This window comes from Octodon degus, unplaced genomic scaffold (assembly GCF_000260255.1).
Source record: "Octodon degus isolate 3935 unplaced genomic scaffold, OctDeg1.0 scaffold00018, whole genome shotgun sequence".
NCBI classification, from domain to species: domain Eukaryota; kingdom Metazoa; phylum Chordata; class Mammalia; order Rodentia; family Octodontidae; genus Octodon; species Octodon degus.
In genome coordinates, this window is record NW_004524594.1 from 22,854,361 (window position 1) to 22,865,199 (window position 10,839).

The 10,839-nt window shown below is 56.6% G+C and overlaps 1 protein-coding gene across 4 annotated transcripts in view; it reads left to right on the forward strand.

The window, feature by feature from the left end:
- The first annotated feature begins 3,205 nt into the window (after window positions 1–3,205).
- Window positions 3,206–10,839, forward strand: part of Ltbp3 (latent transforming growth factor beta binding protein 3) — a 17,276-nt gene continuing 9,642 nt past the window's right edge. For 2 of the 4 annotated variants that reach the window (XM_004627238.2, XM_004627239.2), the window contains exons 1-11: window positions 3,206–3,797; window positions 6,492–6,815; window positions 6,956–7,158; window positions 7,441–7,546; window positions 7,736–7,825; window positions 8,000–8,122; window positions 9,059–9,217; window positions 9,334–9,519; window positions 9,869–9,885; window positions 9,957–10,029; window positions 10,177–10,278. In XM_004627238.2, coding sequence (XP_004627295.1) covers window positions 3,476–3,797; window positions 6,492–6,815; window positions 6,956–7,158; window positions 7,441–7,546; window positions 7,736–7,825; window positions 8,000–8,122; window positions 9,059–9,217; window positions 9,334–9,519; window positions 9,869–9,885; window positions 9,957–10,029; window positions 10,177–10,278 — 1,705 coding nt within the window. In that variant the 5' untranslated portion in view covers window positions 3,206–3,475. The remainder of the gene's footprint in view (window positions 3,798–6,491; window positions 6,816–6,955; window positions 7,159–7,440; window positions 7,547–7,735; window positions 7,826–7,999; window positions 8,123–9,058; window positions 9,218–9,333; window positions 9,520–9,868; window positions 9,886–9,956; window positions 10,030–10,176; window positions 10,279–10,839) is intronic. The other 2 variants (XM_023710815.1, XM_023710814.1) reach the window with 2 other exon arrangements.

A 10,839-nucleotide genomic window follows, 5' to 3' on the forward strand; every position in this document is an offset into this window, starting at 1 on the left:
AGGGTGGGGCCGGGGAGATGGCTCAGTAGAATAAGCACTTGCCTGGCAAGCACAAGGGCCTGAGTTCAATTCCTGGTTACACACACACACACACACACACACACACACACACACACGGGAGATGGAGGGCACTGTGTATCAAGAAGTCTAGAAAAGGGGCATGAAAGGACATTACGGGTATTGGATTGCCTCAGTTTCTCCTACAGTCCACTCTGCCTTCTCTACCTCCTTGCTGCTTGGCAGGGGGCTGTGGTCCACATGCAGCAGCCCCAGGCCTGACTGGAGTCCTGGGAGCCAAAGGAAAATGGGTAATATTTGTTCCCTGCAGGCCTTGAGGACAGAAGTCTGCTGAGGCTGTGGCTCCCTAGAGCAGTCATCCTGTTAGGTTATGTATGAAGGTTATGGGGTGCCAGCTTTTTCTAGTCCCTTAAGTGGGGCTAAGGGCTCCCTCTACTGCCAGCCCAGAAGGAGACTGCTCCTTCCATCCATCTGTCTTTTTAATCAGCTCCCTCGTACAACATGGGGCACTCAGTGCAGAGGCACTCAGGCAAACTGGAGCATTCACTATCTCCCCAGCTCCGGAGCAGCTGTCTGCCCCATCATGCTCTTGGCAGCAGCACAGGACTAGCCACATCCTCCTTCCAGGCACTCTTGCCTCTTTCTGCTCCAGCTCTTGGTTTCCTGCTGGCTCCCTCCTAAGCTTCTTCTGGGTCTCTAGGCTGATTCCACCTCCGCTTGAGGACCTGGGAATGGTGATCTGCCCCATTCATGCTGAGCCCTTGTCTCTCTCTGACTAAACTGTTACTCCTCACCACAGAGATACCTGGTATGCTGAGGACTGAGCTTAGGTCCCTAGGCAACGCATCCTGTCTGATCTGGACTCAGGCAGTTGGGGTTGGATGACACACACCTCAGACACAGCAGGTCTAGCAGAGCGCTGAGAACCTGTCCCTGTGCTTCTTTCTCCTCCTTTGTCTTTCCTCTCCTGCCTATTTGGGGACTCCAGCCGGACACCTGGACCCATTAGTGCTGCTGACCTCGCCTTTCCTCCCAGATTCACATAGTCTGTAGATTCCAGCTTCTTGCTGTGCAAGCAGTCATCTCTTCCACGAAGAAGGCAGAAGTGCCCCATCTCTCCCTGACACAGCACCGGGGCAGCAGTGCACCCCCCCACAGCAATGAAAATGAAAGCCAAAGACTTCGCTCAGACCTACCCCTCCCACCTGTGCTGGAGCACCCTCCCCATCCGGATGCCCTCAGACCAAGGTAACCCCAAGTTTCATCCCCCTTTACCCCCTGCACACTTCTTGGCAAACACTCTTTTCAATTTCCCCAGCTCTGACAGGCTTTCCTTAGCATCTCCCTCTAGCCTCCACAGGAAAAGTCCCTTTGTCAGAGGGACCTACTGGATTCCCAGGTTTCATGGCTGCTCTTGCTTATCTTGGTTACAGCACTGACCTCTGCGGTAACCACTGTTATGTGTGAAATGATTGGTCGCATGTCTGTTTCCCCTGGTACAGAGGCCCCTGGAGGGCAGAATTTTTCTAGCTGTAAGGGAGAGCTCAGCATGGAGTGCGATCCTAGTGTGGTGAATGACCACATTTCACGAGAGAAAACTGAGGCTGAGAGAAATGGATCCTCCAAGTCAAGATTATTATATGAGCTGTGTAACAAGGTGAGCCCTAGGCAAGGGAGAGTTCAGATGACTGTCAGGGACAACAGTGAATATAAAATGCTCAGTGCTGTGCCTGGCAGATACTAAGCATTCAGTAGTATTCCTTGCCTCAGAGTATGACCAGAGCTGAGGGAGGGGACACCCTTCACAAACCCTCCAGGATTCCAGCAGCGGGGAATTTGCTGTCCCCTCCCAGTACTGCAACACTAAACTCTACTGAATGTAGCTGGCACTGCTGGTGAGCAATTCGAGTTTCTCTCAATCCCCCCAAAGCTCCTCAAATAAATTCAACCGTAAGGTAAAAAGCATGAGTTCCTTGGACAGGTGTGCCCGAAGAAAAACCCCAACTCCTGTCCCCACTGGACTGCCAGGCCTGGTGCCCTCTCAGAGAGGTTTTGGCACCACCCTGACTTGGCATCCTCCTGATCTTGGTCACCCCTCCCCCTGCTGGGCTCTGAGTCAGACACTGAAGCCTGGGGTCTCACTTAGGGCCTAGGTCTCAGAACACCACAGTTTCCCTTTCAGATCAGTGGACAGAGCTGGCTCCTCCCTAGACATGGTCAAACTCAAGACCCCTCCCCAGCTCCTGCCAACCCCTGCTCTGGGGCCCTGCTGTAACCCTCCCCAGGGCCCTGGGCTCTTAAGCAATGTCCCCCTCCTCGCGGCTGTTAGCCTGGGAAGGGGGCCAGGCCCTGAGCTCAGACCTTGGCGATTCCAGAGTGTCTGAGGCCCAGAGCCAGTCCAGCCAGCCCAGCCAGACAAGGGGAAGGGGGGTGGAGTGGCAAGATGGGCACCAGGAAGCCCTCTAAAGGGGGGCTGGATTTCCAGTTTTGGTCTTTCTGCTCCCCTTCTGCAACCCACAGGCTTTTATTCCCCCTGAGACATCACTGTGCCTTCAAAGGGTGTCCCCTCCTGGTATCCTTCCCTCAGAGAGGAGTGGAGAACTAAGAACTGACTTTGAGGGTGTGAGACCCCCCCACACACACACACACATGCGCAAGGTTGACTGGGAAAGATCTAAGAGGCCTGGGTTCCCGTCCACAAATCAGTGTGACCCTGGCGAGGCCCATCTCCCTCCCTGGCCTCGGGTTCCAGTTTAGACGGGGCGGGGCCGGAGGTTTAGAGCAGGCCGCGGCCCCGCCCGGAGGAATCTGGCCGCCCGGCCCGCGGGTCCCAGGTGAGGGCTCCCTGGAAAGGGCCCAGCGGGGTCCCGCGGGGCGGGCATCTGGGGTGTGCAGCGCCCCCACCTCAGCTCTCCCCTCCACCGCGTCCGTACACCCTCGCTCCTGCGGGCAGCCCGGGCGACGCTTTACACAGAAAAAAACTGTCTCCCTGGCCCGAGGCCAGCGTCCCAGCCCCCCTCGCCGCCGCCGCGCCGCGCTCTAGCCAGGGAAAACAACTGCTCACTTCTCCCTGCGTCCTCCCCGCGCTCCTGCTTCCCGGCGGCCGCGGGAGAGCAGCCGGCCAGAGGGGCGCGCAACGGGCTAGCCGCCCGGCCTTCCCCCCGCTCGCTCCTCCTCTCCGCCTCCACTAGCTCCGGCCTCCTCCGCCTGGCCTCAGTTCGGGGCCTGGAGGAGCTTATCCGGGCCGGGAAGTTTCTGAGCTCTCCGCGGTCCAGCCTCCATCGCCGGCCTCGCACCCGGCCCCCGCGCGCTCGCCGCCCCCTCCCTGCCCGCGCCCTCTTTGCTCCGCTGCCTCGCTGCCCTCTCTGCCCCCGGCCTGCGCTCCCCGGCCGCGACCCCCGCCGGCGCCGGGCCCTTAGCCCCCGCCCGGCGCGCCCCCCGGGGTCGCGTGGCCCGGATGCTCGGGCCCCGAGGGGTCGCCGGCGGCCTGGCCCCTGCAATGCACGGAGCGGGTGCGGCGAGGCTGCTGCCTCTGCTTCTGCTGCCTCTGCTGGGCCCGGGCGGCGGGGCCGAGGGGGGACCAGCCGGCGAGCGGGGCGCCGGCGGGGGCGGGGCGCTGGCCCGCGAGCGCTTCAAGGTGGTCTTTGCGCCGGTGTACTGCAGGCGGACCTGTCACAAGGGCCAGTGTCGGGACAGCTGTTACCACGGCACCAACATGACGCTGATCGGAGAGAACGGCCACAGCACCGACACGCTCACGGGCTCCGGCTTCCGCGTGGGTGAGGGCCGGGGGCTCAGACTGGGAGCGGTGGGGAGCTAGGAAGGCAGGCTGCAGAGTGGAGACTCGGGCATAAGAGGTGGGAACCTAGGGTACACATGGCAGAGATCTGGGGCCTCCAGGTTTGGATGGTCACAGTCCCGAAGGCTAGAACTGGGGGGTCTAGAGGCCTGAACTTTGAAACTTAAGTTGGGGTTGGGGGCTAGAATAGGGTTGTGGATGGCACAGGCTTACAGAAAGGTGCTGGAATACCCAGAAGTTTTGAGGAATGTGAACAGGGCCGGAAGTCTCCAAGAAGGGATGAGTATTTCCTCACAAAACAAAAGTGTTTTTAAAATGACTAAAGCAGACTGTGCCCAGAAAATACACCTGCTTTCTCTGGAGGAGGAGCCTAGGTCAGGGCTGGGGTGAAAAGAACGAGTTAGTGGCAAGATATGAATGGGAACTGTCTTAAATAAGGCCTAAGAAGTGGGGTGCAGCTGGGAAATGGGAACTAGCTTTCCTCTTTTTCCCATGGCTCCTGGAAACACTTCACATCTTGAAGGTCCTCTGAACCAACCCCAGCCCAAGCTCTTCTGACTTTCCCACCCAGCCTGGAACCCATCTCTTCCCCAGCATCTTTCCTCAAAGGGCCAGGCCTGGGGCTTGGGCCTCCTCCACCAGGGCCCTGTGGGCCAGGCTGGGGGAGGTGTCCCAGCAGTAATTACCCTCCTGGACAGGGTAATTAGGCTGAGCCCAGGATGGCACCAGCAAAACAGCCCCTCTCACACATTCCTCTGTTCACTCATCCACTCCAGCCCTAAGAAACACCACCGGATGGGGTATGTGTCTGTGTGTGCACACACACTCACATGGCCTCCATATCTATGGGGGCAGGATTAGGCTTTGGTGTGGCACATGGTGATTAGCCAGTATCTCTGCTGTTGTCTTGGGTGTGTGTCTGCATTCACTGTCAGGGAAGGGATGGGAGTGTTTATATAATGAGCCTATGTTGGTGTCAGAATAAGTCTGTGTATGTGAGGAGATGACTGTGCATGTGAGTGTTTGTGTATCCAGCCTCCCAGGCCCCCTGGCCGTCCTGCGCAGGCTGCTGTCTCCATCCGTGCTGCCCACATCCCCAGGGCTAAGAGCCGAGGCCACAGTGGGTGGATGTCACTGGGAGGTCACCCTCACCGCCAAGGGTGACTCACTGGGAGGAAGGAAGGAGAGGATTCTGCCTCCCCTGGCCCAGGACACACCTCTTCTGTCCTGTAAAGCCTGCTGGCCCCCAGAGGCCAGGCAGGATAGGCTGGGTGGGGCTAGGATGCTCTTCCCTTGACCCTGATGGCAAGGAATTAAGGTTGACCCTCTGAGACCCTCAGGTGTCCAGGAAAGCAACACATATGCCTCGTTCCCTTTAGGGTAAGCAGAAGAAGGGCTTTGGCTAATGCAGTAGCTCACTCAGGGTTCCAATGTTCTAAAATATATGTTGTGTGTATGTGACAACAGAAACAGTAAGGTCTCTCTTGCTCATTCACTCCATTCATCTCCTGGACCTCCTCTGGGACCCAGAGCTGAGGCCCATCAGGCCCTGCCCTCCAAAGTACCCTGGAGTGGGGGCAACAGACTGATTATAATCAAGCAAGGAGACTCACAAGAGGGAACATGGTAGATGGGATGTGACATGGGACCCTTCCTGGAGAAGAAGCTGAACTCAGAAGAGTCAGGTTTGAACAGAAGGAGATAGGGGACAGGGCCCTGGGGTGGAAGGAAAGGAGGGTAGAAAGGAAGTGAGCCCTGGAATGCAGGGTGCACATGGGAGGACCAGAGGGGCTTGGTGAGAGAAGGCTCTGGGCTATAGAGAGCCTTGAAAGTCCAAGCAAAGTCTGGAGCTTGGGTATCTTGTGCCAGAGGGTTTGAAGTGGGTTTCTCTGAGGATGCTGGGATTGCAGACAGGCAAGACAGAAGCAGGGAAATATAGGGAGTTTGGGTGGCATGGCCAGAACTGAGGGAGGGCAGAGACCACGGGGGAGGTGGGGTCATTGGAGATGGGGAGCAGCAGGAGAAGCTGGGATGGGCCCTTCCAGCCCAGTTCTGTGGCTAGGCAGGCAGGGCTTCCCTGCTGTGAGCATAGGTAGGGAGAGAGGTGATTTCAGACTGTCTGGTGGAGGTGGCCAAGAAGTACTGGAGAGGTCAGAGATGGTGGTTGTATCTAGAGATGGGGAATCACTGGCAGTGTCAGGTGTGGGCTCTGATGGCAAGGCAGAGGCAAGGGGAAAGGGGCTGAGGCCTGACTTAGGGGAATGAGAAGGGAGAGATCCCATTCCCAGAAAAGGACATGGGAAGGCTGCTCACTGTAGCAACAGTTGCTTATTCTGTAGTTCGCTGTGCTGAGCATTTGTATGGGCGTTGCCTCATTTAACCCACACAACATGCCCATGGGTGGGGTGGTGGGGCACAGGGTGGGGAAGTGAGTTGCTGAGGGTCACATAGCCTTGCTAGGATTTAAATTGGAAAAATTGACTCCAGGATTTGCCGTGGATATACCAGGATTGGGACCTAGAGTGGGCAGTTTCTGTGTGTGATGTGTCACCAAAACTAGTTTTCCAAGGACAACAGAGCCAGTGGGTGGCAAAGAAAGGGGGACAGGATGTGGGCAAGAGTGGGCCTAGGGCCTGGAGGTCAGCCTGTGACCTGATTCATGTCCCCTTCTCAGTGGTGTGCCCTCTGCCCTGCGTGAATGGCGGCCAGTGCTCCTCCCGAAACCAGTGCCTGTGTCCCCCCGACTTCACTGGCCGCTTCTGCCAGGTGCCCGCTGGAGGAGCGGGCAGCGCCGGAGGAGGCGTAGGCCCAGGGCTAGCCCGGGCGGGGTCCACAGGCACGCTGCAGACCCTGGTCCCAGAGGGCGAGTCTGTGGCCAGCAAGCATGCCATCTACGCCGTGCAGGTGATCGCCGATCCTCCTGGGCCGGGGGAGGGGCCTCCTGCCCAGCATGCAGCTTTCCTGGTGCCCCTGGGGCCGGGACAGATATCAGCAGAAGGTACCAGGCAAAGGGCAAGTTCCGGGACAGGGAGAGGGGCTGGCATGAGGGTGGCTGCATCAGGGCAGAGGCCAGCCCTGAAGGAGCTCAGCCGGCGGGAGGTGCCGAGCAGCCCTGAGGCCACTGCGCCCCGCCCCCAGTGCAGGCCCCGCCCCCCGTGGTGAATGTCCGTGTCCACCACCCGCCTGAGGCCTCTGTCCAGGTGCACCGAATTGAGGGGCCCAATGCTGAGGGCCCTGCCCCCTCCCAGCACCTGCTGCCGCACCCCAAGCCTCAGCACCCACGACCTCCCACCCAGAAGCCCCTGGGCCGCTGCTTTCAGGACACACTGCCCAAGCAGTTGGTGAGTGAATCCCGGTCCCTAAGGGACCACTCCTGCATCTCAGGGTTTCATCAGGATTGCAAAAAAGTGATAATCAGGGGCCGGGGATGGCTTTCCACAGATGGCTCAGTGGAATAAGCGCTTCCCTGGCAAGCGCAAGGGCCTGAGTTCAATCCCTGGTTCCACAAAAAAAAAATAAATAAATAAATAAATAAGTGATGATCAGCAGGCTGGAGAGGAGCCCTCAGGAAAGAGGGGAGTGTCTCTGATACTATGTGACGCCTGTGCCACCTCTACCCTTAGTGTGGCAGCAATCCCCTGCCCGGCCTCACCAAGCAGGAGGACTGCTGTGGGAGCATCGGCACTGCCTGGGGCCAGAGCAAGTGCCACAAGTGCCCTCAGCTGCAGTGTGAGTGTCCAGGCTCAATGTGACCATCCAGCCCACCTCCTGCAGGGGTCCTCCTCCCACCCCTGCAGGAGTCCCCTGTCCAGGTTCCACCAGATTCCTCTCCCCATCCCTTTGGCTTTCCCATGCTGTCCCCCCACCCCACGCCACAAACTCCCAGTGCCCCACCTCTACACTGCCCTCTTTCTACAGACACAGGGGTGCAGAAGCCAGGCCCTGTACGTGAAGTGGGCTCTGAGTGCCCCCAGGGCTACAAGAAGTTCAACAGCAGCCACTGCCAGGGTACTGCCAGTAGGAGATCTGTGGGCTGGGGAGGCAGCTGGAGGTGATTGGGGCAAGGGTGTCCCAATGCTGGTGAGAGAGGAGTTGGGCCAGGGCAAGACCCTGAGGTTCTTGAAACAGCTTGTGGTCATCCTATGGCACAGACTACAAGGACCAAATTCCTGCTTACCACAGACATCAACGAGTGTGCGATGCCAGGGATGTGTCGGCACGGTGACTGCCTCAACAGCCTGGGCTCCTATCGATGCATCTGCCCACCTGGCCATAGTTTGGGCCCCTCCCGCAGTCAGTGCATTGGTGAGACTGGGGGGCTTTAGGATACTGGAAAGTCAAAAGCATGGTCTGGAAGGGTGAAGCTCCCAGCAGCAATAGTCTAAGGTCCCAAGAGGTCAGAGTCAGAGTAGGGTTGAGGGTTGAGTGCATGAGGAACAAGGCCCACAACAGATAGGATAGGAATCAGTGGGGCAAAGGGTCATCTGAGATCTCAGGTTAGAGGTCCCTGGGGCTCAAGACTTATACCAAGGAGGGTCAGGGAGATGGCTCAGTGGAATAAGCGCTTCCCTGGCAAGTGTGTAAGGGCCTGAGTTCAGTCCCCGGTTCCGCAAAAAAAAAAAAAAAAAAAAAAAAAAAAAAAAGACTTATACCAAGGGGCAGGAGAAATAGTTTAGAGGCCAAAGCACTTACCTGGTGAGCACAAGGACCTGAGTTTGATCCCTGGCCCCACATACTGTGCTGTCTCAGCCCCGGATGTGGGTGCCCACCGAGTGGTCCCAGAACTGGGCATGGTGGTGCACATCAGTAATCACAGCACTTGGGAAGTTGAGCAGGAAGGATCTCTGTGAGTTTGAGACCTGCCTGGAAGCTACAAAAATGAGCACAAGGCCAGCCCCAACTGCTTAGTAACACCCTGTCTCAAAAAAAGAAAGAAAGAAAGAAAGAAAGAAAGAAAGAAAGAAAGAAAGAAAGAAAGAAAGAAAGAAAAGAAAAGAGACTTATACCAAGTCAGGGCTCTATAAATGGTAGGTTTGATGGGAAGGAGATTGAAGTCCAGAGCAGCCTAAGTCAGGTTAGTGAGGTTAGTGGTCACACAGGTTTTATGGGTCATAGGAGGTCAGCAGCCACTTTTGGATCAAGAGTTGTCTGGGGCACAGAAGCAAGGTCTGGAGCAGCTGGACAGAGGGACATGGGGGGGTGTTCAGGCCTAGATGCTTATGTCACCTATGGTCCATGCAGCAGACAAACCCGAGGAGAAGAGCCTGTGTTTCCGCCTGGTGAGCCCAGAGCACCAGTGCCAGCACCCCCTGGCCACGCGCCTCACCCGCCAGCTCTGCTGTTGCAGTGTGGGCAAGGCCTGGGGAGCAAGGTGTCAGCGCTGCCCAGCAGATGGCACTGGTGAGTGGAGGGCACGAGGGGAGCAGGAGGCATAGGGGTGCATGTGGGGTGAGGGGCTGCCTGTCCATGCACCTGGGTAGGAAACACTCATTTCTGTGTTTGCTCTCTGACTGCAGCTGCCTTCAAAGAGATCTGTCCAGCTGGGAAGGGGTACCACATTCTCACCTCCCACCAGACGCTCACCATCCAGGGTGAAAGTGACTTTTCCCTTTTTCTGCACCCTGATGGGCCACCCAAACCCCAGCAACTCCCTGAGAGCCCCAGCCGGGTGCCACCACCTGAGGACACAGAAGAAGAGAGAGGTCCAGCCTAACCTTTTGGCCCCTATGCATAGCTATGACCTCACAGTCTAACCCCCTAATTCTAATCCTTGACCCTTAGGCCTGAATCTCTGACCCCTGAACTGACCCTAGGCTCTACCCAACTATGCCTTGATCTATAACCCCAGACCCTTGATCATCCTTTGCTCTCCAGAGCTGGCCTCTGACCCCTAAGCAGACACACTGACCCATAATCTAAGCTTGACCCTTGAACCAGAGACATGATTGTTGAAGTCTTAGAGATCCTAGCCTTATAGCCCCAGCTGCTGGCTCCATACCTGGCTCCCTCTCCTATCCCAACCCTTAATGTCTTTGTCTTTTTCCCTCATAGGGTTGACCACAGACCCAGTGAGTATGACCCCAGTGAGAGGGGCAAAGGTGAGGGATTCAGTGAGTGCTCATGTTGCTGTCACCTGCAGCCAGTGATCGAGGAGCGGTCAGTACAGCAGAGCCACCCCATGGCCACCACCACCCCTGCCCGGCCACTTCCAGGTAAGCTAGGCAACAGCAAGGACGAAAGGGCTAAGGCGGGTGAGGTCGGGGTCACCACTCAGTTACTAATTGGACAACGAGGCTGGGCTGTGACCTGGGAGAAGAGAGGAAGTTTCTGACCATCCCTGTACTGCTTGCTGCCTGCAGAGCTGATATCCCGCCCCTCACCACCCACAATTCGATGGTTCCTGCCCCCAGACCTGCCCCCCTCTCGCAGTGCAGTGGAGATTGCCCCCACCCAGGTCACAGGTAAGGCCCTCCCAGCAAGGCCGCTCCCCTGAACTTCCTTTCTCTTCCTCCTTCATCCTCCTGGCATTCTCTATTGCTAACAGGCTAACACTTGTCTGGGGCTGGGCACAGGGGAATTCCCCGTGCACAGTGGGAATCCCACCTTGCTCACAAGTGGTCCAGGTAGTACGGTGATCATCATAATCTTTCAGTCTGTATTTATTGAGCACTTACTATGTGTCGTGCACTTGTTGAGGTGCTAGGGATACTACAATGAACAAAAGAGATAAAAATTTCCTGTCTATACCGGGCAGACACACAAAAAAATTCATAAGTAAAAATTTAGTAAGTCTCATAAATGCTATGAAAAAAATAAATCAGAGAAGGAAGGAAGTCTGGGGGTTGTGATGATATGTAAAGTGAGTGAATAGTGATTTAAACTTTCTGGGCAAGGTTTTAAAGATTGTTAGAAGGGCTGGGGAGATGGCTCAGTAGAATAAGCACTTGCCTGGTAAGCGCAAGGGCTTGAATTCAATTCCTGGTTCTGCCAGAAATAAATAAATAAATAAATAAATAAATAAA